At 45.7% G+C, this 17,496-nt stretch overlaps 1 protein-coding gene across 6 annotated transcripts in view; it reads right to left on the reverse strand.

Moving 5' to 3' along the window:
• Positions 1-5,397: 5,397 nt before the first annotated feature.
• Positions 5,398-17,496, reverse strand: part of MGRN1 (mahogunin ring finger 1) — a 321,313-nt gene continuing 309,214 nt past the window's right edge. For 5 of the 6 annotated variants that reach the window (XR_011199103.1, XM_069210484.1, XM_069210481.1 and 2 more), the window contains one exon: positions 5,398-6,002. Coding sequence is in view for 2 of the 6 variants with exons in the window: in XM_069210484.1 (XP_069066585.1) it covers positions 5,896-6,002 (107 nt within the window). In the remaining 4 variants the exon portion in view is untranslated. The remainder of the gene's footprint in view (positions 6,003-17,496) is intronic. The other variant, XM_069210482.1, reaches the window with a different exon arrangement.

The following is a 17,496-nucleotide window of genomic DNA, read 5'->3' on the forward strand; positions in this document are numbered from 1 at the left end:
ATTATTAATATGTCACCCTAATGTAAGCCTTTTAGCGCATAAGGTAGGATGCATGGCATTTAAAAGTAAGACATATGACATTTTTAAATCATCATGTCCCTACAGTGAGAAGGCCACACAGGCTATTTTCACTGTGGCAGGCCCTGGCTGTCCTATGAAGAAAGCCAAAGTGCAGATTAAACTATAAATTCAGCTAACCCAGGTTTAGGACCAGCTGGAAAAATTGCACAACCACTATTTTAATCTGTATGAAAAATCCAGTAGAATGCTGGAATCAGATTTTTAATAAATATTTAGGAAGCATAACATTTAGAACGTTACTATTTTCTGGTCTTAAACTTCTGGAAGCCGATTTGCTTTAGCCAGACTGCATTTGCCCCGCAGTGCTTTATCTTATTTAGGCGTGAAAACTGCTCTCAGACCTGAGTCAGTGACCTGGGTGTTGGAAGGTGTTTGTCTTCCCCTTGTACGAAGATGGAACCAAGAACATCAGTAACTCGTAAGGGACCTGGTGTTTCACAGGTAAATGTAAGGTGAGACCCAGAGAAGGAAAACCTTTGTTCCACCAGCCAGGCTGGCACCAAACCCAGTGGCATAGGCTGCCCCCAAAACTCATTTTGAGTAACCACGTAGGAGTGGGCTGGTCATTTCCCTGACCTCACCTCGGTGGGGATGCGGGGCACACAAACTCAGCACAAGGGGCAGAGTGCCCTCATTTTTTTATTTTGGGGGGCAAAGTGCACTGTGACATTGATTACCGTAGGGCAAATAGGAAATGCCATAAAAGGGGGTAGGGTTGCACTTGGAAATTTCTACCCCATTGGTTAGGTAAGGAGCCAGGAAGCAACCCCCACCTACTAGCTAAATGTGGCACCCTCCTCAGAAAAGTACCGGACTTGTGGAAAAAAGAAAGCCTGCTCCTGCTGTTTGAGACCTGAAGGGATTGACATGCTTTCACACATACCAGGACAAAGAAGTGGACTCCAAGGGTCTGTAGGCTAACCTCCTGTGTGGCAACAAGTACACAACAAACTGCAGGAGGCTTTTTTCCTGGAGTGCCGAACTGGACCTGGGCTGGATTCTACTAGCAGCCTTGGCTAGAGGGAGTCCTGACCCATAAGTGCTGTGCCCGAGGTCCAGTGACCGCTGGCTAAGTCTAACTGGGCTTCTCCTACCGTCCCTGAAAAGCCGTGGGACTTTAGAAATTCTGACTTCCAGACACCGGAGAAAGGGGACCAACTACCCAAGCAGATCCAGCCAAGGCATGACTTTTCTGGGCTTCAGAAACAGGATTCTCCTGCTTGGAGCTTTGCTGCAGCAGCAAATCAATTTCTATGAACACTCAGCAAAAACGTATCCAGCCTCTTTGAATTTATCATTGGAAACAGCCTACAGCAGTGGTTTCCAACCTTTTGACTTCTGTGGACCCCCACTTTACCATTACTGGAGCCTGGGGACCCCCACTGAATCTTTATAGGACTCTGGGGACCCCCTACTGAGTCATTACTGAAAGGTAAGGGCCTAATCTGTTGATGTTATTTAGTTTTCTAAGCAGTCACGGACCCCCTGAGGAGGCTTCGGGGACCCCCAGGGGTCCCCGGACCACAGGTTGGGAACCACTGGCCCACAGCCTTGTCCCAAAGGAAACATTGGTGCTCCGAAAAAAGAGAGGATAAATATAGAAATCTTGAATGAATAAAGGAGTGAAAAGTATCCAGCCAGTAAGAGGACTTCCCATGGAGCAAAATTTGACACCCCCCTTCCAAAACTAACAGCTTGACCTACCCAACTGCTATCCAGCTCAAGAGGACTCCCTCAGATACCGCCTGCAACCATGCCCGCACTGGAGGATTTCAACTGCCAATTCAGAGACTATGAAATAAGGTAAAATCTTTGACCGAGACAAACGTGCTGGATATATAAGACCCATGCTCCATTGTGGTCAGTCTGAAATCATGCCTAGGTCTAAGTCAGCACTGACTGGAGTGTTACTTTTTTTTCTTTTTAAAACTTTTAAAAATTCATATGCCCATTTTCCTTTACTGGATATTCGTCGTTTTAGTATGATTTTGGTTTATTAAATATTATTTTACTTTTTTTATAACTTGGAGCAGGATTTTTATTGTGTTTTCAACTTTTTAACTGTTTAGGTACTTCTAAATGCTCTACACATTTTCTCTAAGTTAAGCATGTCTGCTCTTTGCCATAGGTGTCAGGAGTTGATATGTCTAAATTACTGAAACCTTTGCCTAGACTTAACAGGTTTGTGACTATTAGTTGTGGTGGACTACCATCCACCTTAACTAAAAATTCAGTTTCTTACTGCATGTGTACTTCCTGCTAAAGTGAGAAATTATCAAATGGAACAATGCATTCGTAACCGTACTTACAAAGGATTCCCAAAGATGGAGCCTTACTACTATTAGAATAGTAGGTTTTAGTTTAGGTGTTCTCCAAAGTAGTGAAAACTATCAATCAGTTTGGAGTGCAATATTAATGCCATTGATTGGGTCAATCATTTTTGCGCCTTATATGGTAGATTTGAGCACCGTTTAATGACTGACAAAACTTTTGTGAACTTGCCAAACCCACCACCAAAGTTAGTATTCTCCACTGAGAAAGTTGAAGATGCCATCTTCAAAAGCCCCAGCTGCAAGGCCCTAGGGCTGGACAGGGTACCCATAGATCTGGTTTAGATGTAACATAGAACTCTGGGTGCCACTTTTGGCTAATGTATTCAATAATCAGTCCCCCAGTAACCTTCCGATGATCTGGTCTTTCTCAACGATAGTGCCTATCTTCAAGCAATGCAATAGTTCGTCCCAAAGTGTTACCCGTCCCATCTCTCCGACTGACAGGTCAGTAAAGATTTTAGGCAGGGCCATCTTTAACAGATTCCAGGACTGGGAAGGAGAGAATAATATACTGCAACCCAGTCAATATAGTTTGAGAGGAGCTGGCTATTGTGGAACAGTGCCTCAATCTCCATCCTACTGTATACTGTTGTTATGAGCTGCCCACTTTACCTAGAATTTATAGACCTATCAACAGCATTCAATAGTGTGAACCGTAGTAAGCTATGAAAGGTGCTGTTTGTTCACCTTCTGAATTCTCTATATGTAAATCTGGGGGCAAAGGTGCAGTTCGGCCAAGATGGAGGACTTTCGGAGGTGTTGGGCGAGAGTCGGCAAGGCTGCATTATGGTTCCCTTGCTTTTTATTTTATACATTAATAACTTGACTCCATTCCTCGAGGATGCCTTTAAACATGTGCCAAAAATGGGTAGCGTGGCAATACACGCATTACTGCACACCCGTGATGCGGTACTCATGGCTTGTACCTCCATTGCATTTCAGAGACTGGTAGACTCTTTAAATTCCTGACCATCTTTGAACTGACCACTAATGCTAGTAAATCCCTCATTTTGGAGTGCAGTCCAAAGAAGTGTAACATGTCCACTGTAGTAGAAATGGGAAGAAATTAACCAGTGTGCATCCTTTCCCATATTACATTTGATTGCTCCAGAACATGGGATTATATTTCTGCCATGCTTTGAACTATCTAGGGCAGCAAGGGCCCTTCTAAATCATACATGGCAGGTAGGTAGCAAGGCCTTGTCCCCCCCACGCTCATCACCATTTATAATTCTGGACGCATTCCTATTGCTTATTATGGCACAGGGGCCTAGGGTTACTCCAGCTGTTATCCCCTACGGGTTGAGAAGAAGCGCATAAGAAGAAGACACTGAGCCAACCATCTCTAGCGCTAACTTCATTTTTCCATAGCAAATTTGGTTTGACCTATCTGGAAGGCTGTATGAAATTGGCCCCTATTCTTCTTTGGCTATCAGTTTGGGCCAACCCTGCAACTAAAGCTGAACAGAGAGATCATTAGTGACTGTCTCCAGTAGGATAGGGGCAGCACAATAACTTGGATAGCTTATTTCGGCACAGTCCAAAAAGATCAAGGTCGCCCCCGAGCTGTTTGGCTTCTGCCTTGATTTGCTCCCCAGACAAAAAGGTGGTAAAAATCGTTTTTTGGTAAAAATAGACTCCTTCCAAGAGAAGGGTACGAAACAAGTAAGGTTACAGTCCCCAATTGAAGTGCTCTGAAGCAGAACGTGGTTATGAATCCGTATCTGTCCTGAAAAAGTGTGAGATGGGAAAGTTCACTTCTCTTCAGTTTTAGGACAGGTACAGTTCAGCACTTGCTGCGGTTTCCGTTAAGTTATTCAGATGATACTTTAAGGGGCACCTGCCCTTGTGACGGTGTGTTGAGCAAACCTTGCTTCACTTAATTTTAGTTTTCGTAAATTTGATTGGTTATACTTTAACCACATTCTATCACAGTTTTTTCTGGAAAATTGTTGTGATCAATGCATGATGGCCCTGAGATTTCTGCAATTATTGAGCAATAAAGAGGTATGCGATCGAGTTGGACGTATTTTTGAAGTTAGCTATTCACTCAAAGAAGTGTATGTTATAACGTATAAACAAAGTTTATTGAATGATTTTTAAAGTATTGTTTTAGGTGTTTTACCAAAGAACTGATGTGTATGTATTTATACCTGTTACTAATTCTGCTTTATGTGTATCATAAGTACGCGATTAAAGACAGATTGAACTGAATTGAATGGAGTGCAGCTAAGATATTTTAGTACTGTATGCATTCCAAAAGAATAGGAGCAGGGTGAAACAAACATTCTGGAAAGAGATAGCTGAATCACAGGTTCAAGCTGGACCAAAACAATTTTGCCAGAGAGGGCAAAAGTGGTAAGAAAGGGGCAGGATAAGGCAAACTAATTCCCTGCAAGTAGAAGTCGGAAAGCTCTTCAAGAAAAGGGGACATTTTGATTGTTCAAAGAGACTGTATCAAAGTACAGGGCCTGACAAACTGCTTCTGGCATAGGGAGCTGAATGTCTAGTCTGTTTACGCAGAACAGCACCAGCATTTGTACGTGAACTGGAGCAGTAGGCTGATAAAGACTGGATAATGTATAAGCAGACGAGAAGGTTAGACAGATGGAAACCTACATATTGGGTTATGCACAGCAGGACAATGTAGACTGTCCACGCGACGGAGATGATGGAAAAAAGAATGCTTACATTCAACTAATGTGTGAGGCAGGGAAAGCATGGAATAATGAAAGCAACGGCTTATATGTATATATATGCATGGGGAGGAAAGCACCAGACAGCAATGCAGATTGATACTGGTAACCGAGGAAGTCAATGAAACCTGAGGCTAACAGATGCCAGAGTGGGGTGGAGGAAAGCTTTGCAAGTGTAGACAGTGTGAAGCAAGCATGTTGACACAAGATGTCTCGTGTGGAATGGATAGGATAGCTAGACAGACTGTCTGGTCTGGGCCAGATATATCAAGAAGCACCAGACTATAAACACTCCAAAACATGTTTTATACAGCCCAAAAGAACACACTTTAAAAATGTCGAAACTGAATATATTACCTAAAAATTAACCAATACATACTTTTCAAACCATGACTTTCCTGTTTCAGTTTACAGGCAGAGAGCCTCACTCCAAAACCGCAGCTGTTGTGCATTCTAATCCCACTCCATAAATGTATGAGATAGATTTCAACATTGAAATCAATATGGGAGGATTATTAGGATGCATTTTCAAGAAGAGGCGGCGTATTCCCACCCGTGTCGCGTGACATGTTCTTGTGTCATAATGTGCTGCAATTGGCACTCCGGGAAAGGCCTCAATGTTCCTGGACGGAACTCTTTCTATCAGGCAAAATCGTTTTATTTTGTTTTTATTGTCTCAGAGAAGGATGCTGAAGACAGTGAAGAGTCTGTGTGTGCTGATTTAAGTATCCAGTTAAAGTCTGTGCAGAACATGAGCCGGAATGATGCTGGCGGTCGATGGGCACTCACAGGTTCTGCTCCTCCTCCAAATGAACCGTGGTGAAATTGAGGAGGGGCTGTATCGAGCTATTGGTGCCATGGCTCTTGAGGCTCTCAGTGGAGTCTGAAGATCCTGTGTTGGGAGACATGCATGAAAAACAATTAAAACACGGAAAGAACAGAAGGGGATTACTTGTTTAAAGATATGTACTGGAAACCAAAATAACAGCATACAAGGGGATTTCAAAATAAAACCCCTTATATAGAGTTAGAACACCAAAGTACATTTATATTATACACAACAGGGCAGAAACCAATGCGATATAGAAGAATAGGTTAATTAACCTTAACATTGTTTTTAACAATTCCGTCATTCATAGTCTACTTCTATTTAATATATCACAGCAGCATGGCAAGCATCCCAGACCTTAAACAAATGTAGCAGATTTCATAGCTAGCTCAAGACATTTTGTACCTACTGGAACCATTAGCAGCAAGGCAGTTATCCCGTACCCATTTGGTTATCTTATTCATTCAAAGTCGTCTCTGTCAGCTCATGTTGCGACAACAGCAACATGCAGCACAAAAACCAAAAATTCAAATACCCTACTATGCTTAACAAGCAGGGAAACTTGTTGCCTTTGAATCTAAAAAAGCTCGGAGATGGATATCTAGGCAATGGTCCTAGTAACCAACTAATTCTTCTTTTAAACACTAACTCCACTGTCACTACTTTTTGTTAGCAGACACACAGGCAGTAGTAAACATAGTATTAGGGCAAAAAAACATTTCATCATCTAGATGGGTTCTTCAGAGCGGGTTCACCTTAAGAATTCACTGCTGTATATGAAACAACCAACAAGTGAAAATTAAGTTTATGAAGGCCTTGCTTTGGAAATAGCCATGTGACGCATCGACGCCATCACTCCGTTGGTGCCAGTTCGTCAATATCCAGAGCACCCATTGGTGTACTTTCTACAGAATTTGCAAGTTAACTTCCAATGTATGCTAACACCTGAGTAAATTTAAAGTTATAGAGCAGCAAGGAGAATTAGGCAAACGTGTCAACTTGAGTTGGCCATGTATTTCCGATTACAATAAGGATATACTGTCTACAGGGAATATGCAAATTTCCAACAGCAGAGTGCTGCGTAAAAGTGTTGCGGTGGCTGCCTCTCTCTCCTGGAATGGGTCACTGTCCTTCTCTGGAATGGACAGTGGGCATAGTCTATGAAGGAAAGTCATGAATTGTCTGGACAACTGAGTCACTCTTCTACCTACTTGGATGACACCACTTATTTTCCCTTATTGGCCTTGACAGCTGCTAGGCAAAATTGGTTTTGTTGCTCCACCAGCATATCTATGCACTCTGCTGGTCTGGATGTTCGCAGAAAGTGCACCCACTTTGTTAGTCACCATGCTCTGTAGAGACTGACAGTTAGTGGTGGATATGTAGTCAAAAACCATTTTGCTAGTAATCCTTTGAGAGAAATCTACCAATTATCACTGATTAATTTACCAGGCTCCAACAAATGAAATCCCCTGCTTACCGCAAAGGGTTTCCCAGATACCTCTGTGGTAGTCCAGGAGCTAATATCAATGATGTTTTCAGAGCACACATAACTAAGGTAGCTCAAGGCAGAAAGTCCCCTTCAGGCTGCTTTCTTTGTGGTGCTGATTAACCTCGAAAAGGGGAACACTAATTTTCTTGTTTGATTTAATTTTTCCCAGATTTTATATGCATAGAATCCTTCTCAGTATGGATTTTTAGATGTTTCTATGCACCCTACTAACACAAAGACAGCAAGTGTGTTCAAATACAATCAATTTAAATCTCGAATGGAAAAAACTAATCCTCCACAGTTGTAAGAACGTTCACTGTCTAAGAGGCATACAAGAGACATTGATGGGTTTCTTGAGTCTACTCATGGCAGACTACACGGTTCTGTACAGGGATTGCCAGTAAAAAGTCTCCCTACTGGGTGCTGGTAAAAATAACCGAATATCCGATTCCCTTGACTAATAATCAGCTAACACTAACAATTGGTCAAGGCATTGTTGTGTCATGAGGGTTCTAGTCATCCAAGATAGGAGTGCCATACTGCCAACACGGTCAGCAACAAAGAAAATCAAGGGACAGAGGCAGTACTCTTGAGTTGCAATCATATTTAAAGAAAACATAACTTTATTATTATTATTATTTTTTTTTTACAATGTAACGCTGCGAATGCTGAATGTATCAAAAGGATTGACATGGCATCCCTGGCAAGCGTGTTGCTGTCGGGAATATGCTTTTTGGCTACTCAACAGTAAAGTTAATTTGCCACATGGATAGACTGTTGGATTGGCTAATGCAGTGCTTGCTGAGGTAAACATCACCTTTTCGTGGGAAGAAAGACCTTCTGTAACTGAAAGATATTTTTCAATTATAGAACAAGGACCCGGCTCTGCCTCCTTTATGTAGCCCTGCTGGTACATCAAGGGGATCCAGAATGTCCACCGACCTGTTCAAATACATTGGTTATTACAAATGCTTTTGCGTAATAACGGTAAAAAGGCACGACCTAATGAGATCTGCTTTAACAAAACATTAGCTAGCAAAGCCTGCAGAGTGTTTGGGATGTCATTTTGGGAGTAGTGCTCTTCCAGTATGCAAGATACAACTCAAAAGATCTAATTAAACTTTGCCCATTTGTATTTTTAATTAGAAAATGATGACGCAAAATAGTGTTTAAAACTACCATGCCTATACCAAATTCCTTCTCTGAAAAGAAATAAAAATGTAGCTTCAGTACTTTTAGTCTGGAGGTTGGCAGGCTACGACTTTCCTCTGAAATATGGACCAGATCCAAGGTTCCTTTTTTCATATTCAACGACAGGTGATACACAGTGCTTGTAACTTTTTTTCTCAAACTTTCTTTGTTGATTTAATAAGACACAGAAGCATACAGTGATCGAAAAGCAAAAGTAGGGGACCATAAGTACATATTAAGGATGCAGGTAGCATAAACAGTGTCTATATCTATAATTCACAGGTCTCGCAGGTAAGGAAAAAACAATCAGATGCATTATCACAGTCAGTTCAACAAAGAGTAGATAATTTAGTAATTTGCCCATTTAACACCTCCCTATCCCCCATTCCCTCAAAAACAACTAACTAGTATGAGTATTGATGTGGATGCTTCCGAAGGCGCATATTCGGTTGTGAGGTTGTTAGGGCAGGAGATATGGTGGAGCATGGTCCACTTGCCCAGAAGGTGGCCTGCTGCCACATTAAATATTAGGTCTAGAAAAGGTGGAGCATTAGTGTGCGTGGGACATACAAATAATGGTAGGCCAGTTGAAATTAACTGTACCAAGGGACCCCATGTGTACTCAAAAATGTTTGCAGTTTTCTAGGAGACCATTAGCCATCTGTTCCATAGTTAGTGCTTGCCCAATGCAAGCATTCCGTCGCAACATTGAAGGGGCTTCAGTTTTCTTCCAGGACACATCCAAAGATGTCTTTTTCTCCCCCACAAGAAAAGCCACAAGATGGAACGACCGCTAGAGGTCTGGTACTTGAGGGTTTCATCACAAAGCTGCAGAAGGGCAAACTCCAAAGTGTCCGAAGGGGATATTACAATTTTCAGACCAATATAGTGCAATAATGAGACAACCCCAGCAAATATGTCTAAAATCTCGAAGTAACCCACCACCCCTCCAGCATAAATCAGATGTGCTTGGATAGATCTTTTAAAGTTTCTTAGGTTATAAATACCAAATCATAAAGAGCTTTGTAGTGTGCATCTCAGCCCAAGTGAGTGGCTGAATCCAGGAATTACACTGCACATATTACGCCATATTGCTCTGAAGTAATAGTAATCCCAAGAGTCCACTTCCAGAAATGTACATGACGAGGACTTGTACGAGTGGTGGAGATCAAAAGTAAATAGAGGAAGGAAATGTTCCCCGGCGGTCCACTGGCTCTTGGTACAAATTCTTCTATTGGAGAGAGATCTCTGGTGGCCACAAGCCTGTTGTCTGGTTGGAGCCCCAGGGCTTCAGTTGGGTATAGTGGGTGAAGTTTCGTTGGCAGTGTTCAAAAGTGAGGAAGTCCCACACTTATGAAATAAATCAGACATGGTGAGGCAACCCCCCTCTCGCCAAACATTTGATTGGACCTGGGAGCAGCGCTGATTTAAAGGCTGCGTTAAAGTGTGCAGGAGTATATGGGAAGAGGAATGTTGCCCACCCAGCAAACCGATTCACCTTGTTCCATACTTTGAGGGTGGTTTTAGTCAGGGTCCTTATGTAAGTGTTGAGTGACCTTTTCTGTTTTGGTTCACTCCAGACGTCCCACGTATATCTACCTACCACCGCTCCATCCATGTGAAGCCAGTGTATATTGGACTCCCTCACTGACGATTCCACTATGAACCTCAACTTGGCTGTTTTACTGCAAAGCGTAATATTGGGCAGGACCAGGCCACCAGCCTCGTTAGTTAAAGTCAACACCATGTAAGGGGTTCGGGGCCTACAATCTTGCCACATAAAGCAAGCGATGAAGAAGAGTATGGAGGAGGAAAAAACCTGTTATATCTCAGTGGGGAGTCCCTAAATAATGTCTAGGAGTCATGTCTAAACAGCCATTTTCACTGCATTAATGCAACACAGCCAGGATAAAAATAGGGGGCCCCTCTGGGCTTGGCGGAGCGTCAGCCAAGATGGCCGTCATCTAGCAGAGCTACGTCTTTAGCTCTTTAATCGTCCAAAATACCCGCCAACTAATCTGTTCTGCTGGCCAGAAGCGGTGGTGCGGGTGCAGCCGGAGCAGTGGGGTGACCGTTTGGGGGCCGTCGGGGCCTGCGCGCCTCTGCGGACAGCGCACATGCAGCCTGGTGGCAGTGGCTGGGCCGCATGGAGCCGGATGACAGGACGCGGAGTACTGGGCCGGTGCCGCTGACTGCTGGGTTGTGGAGCGGCTGCCAGGGTGGGGTGCCTATGCGGGGAACCATGAGTGCGCGACCCAGTCACAGGCCACCACGGCCGGCAAGGCTGAGGCCAGGGACACCTGGTGCCTCTGCTCCCTGCACCCACCTCCCCCAGTCCTTGTTAGCTGGAGTCGCACCGGGGGCGGAAGGAGGTGGGCGGCGGTGTGAGGTGAAGAGACCTGAGAGGCAGGCAGGCTGGTTACAGGCCTGTCTTACGCCCGCGCCCTGATTGAGTCAGCCGCAGCGCAGAGAGATGAGGTGGACGTGAAGTGAGATGCAGGCTGTGGCCCTTGTTCTGCCGCACGCTTTAGAAGACAGCTGGGCCCACACGGCGGGGGGGAGGGATGGTCGGCAGGCGGTCAGCTCCCCCCACCCCTCTCAACGGCGGTGTCGCAGAAGTGCCCATTGCTCAGGGAGTGGCGTGGACCACCCCCCCCCCGAGAGGAGGAGAGAGAGGATGGGACCCCACCGGGGTATGACACAGTACTGTTGGGGGACTCGCGCACTGGTGGGGGTGCTAACTGGCTCTCTGGTCTCGAACTTGAGAACACTCTAGGCCCACAGCTGGATGAAGCTCTGGCTGGGGGGAGGAGGGGTTGCAGACGAGCCCCAATGGGTGGGTGTGCTCCTCCAGCATGGTCAGGAACAGCTCTCGCAACAGACAAATAAAATGGATAAATATGTGGTACGGAGAAACAGGGTGACCCGTGGTTCCGGACAACGCTGAGGGGGACAGGAGACGGAGCAGGGCCCCTCGGGTGAACCTTCCCTGGGTGCAATAACAATTGCCACTCAAGACCTGAGGGGATCACTGGAACCTAAACTAGATGAGGTGACAGTGGATGTTACCCTCTTCCGAGCTGGTCTAAAGAAAGTTGCCAAAAAGGTTACGAACCCGGACAAGGACATTGCCCGGTTACAGTCTACATCCAAGAGACTTGAGGACCAGCTACAATTTCTCACCGAGGAACATGAGAGAACTGTGGAACGCTTGGAGGATCAGGAGGGGAGGGCTCGGAGAAACAATATCAGAGTAGTCAGGGTGCCAAAGGGGGTCGAGGGCCTGAGTAAGGAGCTTTTTCTGGAGACCTTGATCACAGACTCCCTGTGCCCTAAGAGACTATCTAAGTTCTTCACTGTTGAACGGGCAACACAGGGCTTCGGTCGCCCCTCCGTGACCGTGGCCCCTCAAAGGACAATTATCACAAGAATTTTCAGCTTTCAAAACAGAGATGCCCTCCTACAGGCCGCTAGATCCCAAGGGGACCTCCAATACGAAAATGCAACCTTCCGTTTTTTTCCGGATTTCATGTTGAGGGTCCAACAACAGCACCAAAGCTTTCAAGAGGTCAAAAAGCACTACAGGAACGTGAACTCAAATATATGATGCTTTTCTCGGCGAGACTGAGGGTACGAAGGCAAAACATGGCAGGGGTTGCAGTTCAAAGCCTGCTTTGTGGGGTTGCAGGGTGGGGAGAGTTTCTGGTTTGGGATTCTTGATTTACAGTTTACGGTTATACACTGTTTCTATGCTATTGTACAGCCATGCAATGCTATGTGATGTTGCTCGGGGCAAGGGTGCATGGGAGGGACTACAAGAACGGGAGACTGGTGCAGTGAACCGGTTGGGTAGGGAAGGGCTCCTACATGGCAGGACCGATGACTCATACCCTTAGGGTCAATGACATGGAACGTGAATGGTTTGGGCAGCCGCATTAATTGGACTATAGTCCTTCAGTACCTGCACAGACATGGCCCTGACCTTGTCTTGGTACGAGCAATGTATCTAAAGGGGAATCATTACCAGGCGCTGGACAGGTTTGGATACCAGTTGGTAGCACATGCGGGTTCCACAACAGACTCCAAGGGGGTGGGCATCCTTCTAAAAAAAAAAATAATAACAATCAGTACCATTTATTCTGTCTCGCACCTGGTGGGACGCACTTGGGCGGTATGTGGCAGTCTCGGGAACCTGAGAGGGACACACTCTCCACATGTGACTGCAGGGCTCTACTCTTGCGTACCTGGGCGCCCTGCTGCTTGATCTCTCGATGGGACTCTTGGCTTTGGGAGGAGATATGAATCTTGTGTCCGACCCAGGGCTAGACTGGAATTTCACATGCAAGGGTGCCAGACGCCTCAATGGCACCGCAGTCCTTTCGGGACTCTCTTGGCCTGACAGACCTGTGTAGGGAACAGAATCTGGGTAAGAGGCAGTTCACTTACTCCTCAAGTTCCCATAGTAGCTTGTCAAGACTGGACTATCTATTCACGACATGGGCTCATGTGGGTAGGTTCAGAGAGGCCGCGTAATATTCGAGAAGGATCTCAGACCATTCCCCTGTAGGGGTCATCCTACTGGGTCCTTCGCAGTCCTACTCGCTGCCGCCTCGACTTGACCCTTGGCATCTGAGGGATAAATCCTTTGTTGACAAAATGAGGGAGAGGGCTACCCAATACATTGAGGAAAATATGGGATCCATGGACTCGACGTATACTCTGTGGGAAGTCTTTATACCTGTACTTAGGGGCAATGCGCAAGACATAAATGGGGGCGAGAAAAAGGAACAAAACATGCAAGCCGCAAAATCTGAGCGAGAAATCGCAGCCCTTGAGGCTGTTGTCCGGCGGACAGGGGGGCAGAGGGTGGTCTTCTGCACCAACTACGCCTCAAGCGATATGAGCTGCGCGCTTCGGCTGAACAGCATGCTCAGGTGTATGTGCTGGCGTCTCAGCGTCAACTGTATGAGGTGGGTGACAAAGCCAATGAACTGCTGGCCAGGTTGGACAAGAGGGACCGTGAACGATCATGGGTCAGGGAGGTACAGACTAAGGGGGGTGCCCATGTGGGTCCAATGAGTCCACAGCAGAGGCCTTTGCCGAATATTATGAGGAGATCTATGCCTCGGATAACCAAGGAGGACTGTGCGGACCTCTTGCGAGACAGCCTGCTGTGGGAGCTCTCAGAGGAGGAGAGAGGAGAGTTGGATGCTGAGTTGTCAGAGGAGCAGGTTGCCTCAGCATTGCGGGGGCTTCAGTCGGGCAAAGCGGCGGGACTGAATGGACTTCCGGTGTAGTTATTTAAGGGTCTGGGGAGCAAGGTAGAAAACCACAGGTTGGCCATGTTTCAAGAGGCGCGGGAAGCGGGAGTGTTGCCACTGGATCAACGGACCACGACTATGGTATTGATCCAGAAGAAAGACAGACTCCCGGAGATGTGTGCATCTTATAGGCCCATCTCCCTTCTTAACGCAGAGGTCAAGGTCCTGGTGAAGGTACTGGCAACCAGATTGGACACGATTGTTACTAAGCTAATCCATCCAGATCAATCGGGCTTCATGCCGTCCAGAACTTGCAGAGACTTTACGGGGACTTGCACATGACAGATCACCACATTAGAGAGCAGTCGAAGCTCCTATCCCTTGACCCCAAGATGGCCTTTGATAGTGTAGAGTGGCCATATATTTTTGGGCCCTTAAGAGGTTCGGCGTGGGTCCATGATTCCTGGCCTGTATTAGACTGCTATATCGAAAACCAGTGGCTCGGGTGCGGGTTAATGCGATGCTGTCACGCCTCTTTGCCTTATAAAGGGGAACCCGACAGGGGTGCCCGCTCTCACCTAACCTATTCGCTCTAGCACTTGAGCCCTTGGCGGCAAGACCCCCCAATTCGGGGTATCGACTTAGGTGCAACATGGGAGAAACGTATCTCCCTGTACGCTATTCTGCTGTATGCTACCCAACCCCAATGGTCCATCGATAGGATCATGCAGGTCTTTCGCACATTTGGGGACCACTCCGGTTACTGTATTAACTGGACCAAATCGTTGGTGTGCCCCCTGGCTGAGGGGAGGGGGGGGCTACAGAAGTACAGAGTGACCCTTGGTAGGCTAAGTACGGGCGGGTGGAGGGAGAGGGATCTGGTTGCACCAAACTATGTGACTGGGGAGATGCTTGATTGACATGTTAAACCCTCAATAATCGACATCTGCTAAAATCTGTCTGTGAGTAGTAGATAAATGATGGGTCTTTTATTGTCGTCTGCTACATTGTACTATGGCCGTTTTGTTGTTTAATAAAAAGATTTATTAAAAAAAAAAAGAAGAAGAATAGGGAGCCCATCGTTTGAGATCTGTTTTAAACTGTTCTAGAAGTGGGAGATAATTTGCCTTATGTAGGTCTGTCACTACCAGAGTGATTTTAATCCCCAGATAGGTTAGTTCTTTTTTGGCCCATTGAAAGGTGGTAGATCCCTCCATCACCCCCATTTTACCTGGGTAGATAGTTAGGTTGAGGAGAAAGAACTTGTAGAGGTTGACACAAACACCCACCACTGTTGCATATGTAGTGAGTTCAGTTTGCTGAGCCATCAGAGAATTCGGGGGGGGGGGATGTGAGGTACCGCTGTGTATTGTCTTACAAACATAGTGACTTTGTGGTCTACCGAGCTAAAGGAGAGGTCATGGATGGAGGGTGCTGCTCTCACATGAGCTGCTAGGGGCTCAATAGTAAGGGCAAATAAAAACAGGGATAGCGGGTACCCCTGTCTTGTGCCACACCTGAGGCTAAAAAAGTCTTAGACAGTCTCGTCATCAACACATGTGCAATGGGGTAGGCATAGTTGGCTTGGACCATGTTTATCATCGGTCTCCAAAGTCAAACTGTATTAGGGTTTGAAAAAGGAAGAACCACCAGTCCGCTTGGTCAAAAGCTTTCTCACATCTAGTGCCAAGAGAACAGCTGGGATTAGGGTTTGGCAGCTTTCCAACCAGGTGGACTACTCTCCACAGGTTGTCATGAGTTGCCACCCCTCAATGAATCCAGATTGATCAGGATGGATAAGTTCTGGCATATCTTCTAGCATATTGGCCAGAATCTTAGCACAGAATTTAGCATCTAAATTGAGCAGCCCATTAGGTTGGTAAGGTGCACAAAAACAGGGATCTTTGCCTGGTTTCGGTATAATACAGACTAACGCTTCACCCATTGTGTCAACCTGAGGGATTTGGCTATGTAATTAAACAGGGCAGTCAATTGCAGCCCCAAGTCAGAGCTAAAGGTCTTGGAAAATTGGGCTGTAACCCATCTGGCCCAGTTGATTTATGCAGTTTAAGGGTGTCTATCATTGTTTGGACTTAATCGTCCCTGATGGGGCTTCCTTTAGCTTTTGGCCAGCGGTCACCTGGGTAAGTTCCACCCTATCTAAATAGGCTAGTTGCGCCGTCTCATCAGTGGTGTATAAGTGTTTATTAAAAGTTCTGAAAGGCCTTACCCTATTTCTGTAATTACATCCTCTTCGGATTCTGAACACAATTGGCAAATGTATTATTTTTCATGTTTAACTGAGATATTGCACCAAATGTCAGCTTACCTTATTCCCCTGTTCCTATGTGTTTTTTAAGGCATAATAGGGTTAATTCTGCCCTATTTGTGTGTATGGCGTTAAGCTTGCCTTGTAAGGCTGAGAAAATGTACATAAAGTTAATCATACACCATAGCTGCTAGGCATCTGTTTATCTTTATTATGTTGTCATGTGCTCGACAAACCTCCTGAACTTTGATGATTGACCTTGTGCTCGCAGCCTTGGGCTGAAATCTGCTTATCGCTGTAATTTACTTTCTTTAACCGTAGTTCCGAGAATGTTTGTGCTTAATCATTAACTGCCAGAACAGGTTTGTACAGGTCGTTGCCACCTCCTGCCAGCTGCATCTGTACTTTCTCCCACCACATGTATATCCCTGAAATATTCTGAAGGCCGCAGAGGACCTTGAATACACTAGGGGTGGAGTTGTCCTCTGACTAAGCAGTTTTGTGTGTATATAAGGTTGGGTGCCCCAGAGTGAAGGGGCAGCCTCCGTAGGAAAGTCTCTATGACTGTCCTGGGACTCTGTACTGGCTCGGGCTAGTAAACCATCTAATAAAACTTATCTTTTCTCCTACAGTTGGTGACTCTGTCTGGTTGTGTAATGTATGACTATATACCCTGAGGACTTAGGGTGTCCCTCCACCGCTGAGAGAGAATCAGCGTCATTTTCTCCTGGTTCCTCAGTTGGCGCCCGAACAGGGACACCATCCAGGCATCCAGGGGGTTGTCCCGGTGACGGAGGACTCATTGATGAATTTCCAAGGGAGGCGCCCCACATCTGATCCTGAGCACCGTTCTCTGTTGTGGACCTGCGGACTTCGACTACTGGGTCTTTCGGTCGCCTGAGACACCTCCTGGCGCTGTCTGGACTGGTGTCTTTGTCTTCTGTGAATAATCGGAGTCCCTGACTGACGGAGAAAATAGAGTGTCAGGTAAGGACAGGAATTTGAAATTCCTGTCTAAAACTGTCTGTATCTGTTTCTTTTAAAAAGGTAAAATCGCTCTTTGCAAAGATCGACGTTGGTGGTAAAACGGACCTAAATTGTCCGATATATATATTATGATATAGTAGGAGAAAGCATATTTGCATTTGAGTTGTTTTGAATACCACTGATATAAGTAATTGAATGGTTTATTTCTGCAATATTTATCGTACTATATACATAATGCCGGTACTGAGTTGTTTTAGAAAATGGTGGTGTTGTTGTTGTAACAAGGACTCCCGCCTGGAGGAAACGTGTCCTGCTCCTCCGGCCGGGACTCCAAACCATGACATGTATGTTAAATAT

The sequence above is a fragment of the Pleurodeles waltl genome, chromosome 10 (assembly GCF_031143425.1).
Source record: "Pleurodeles waltl isolate 20211129_DDA chromosome 10, aPleWal1.hap1.20221129, whole genome shotgun sequence".
NCBI lineage: Eukaryota > Metazoa > Chordata > Amphibia > Caudata > Salamandridae > Pleurodeles > Pleurodeles waltl.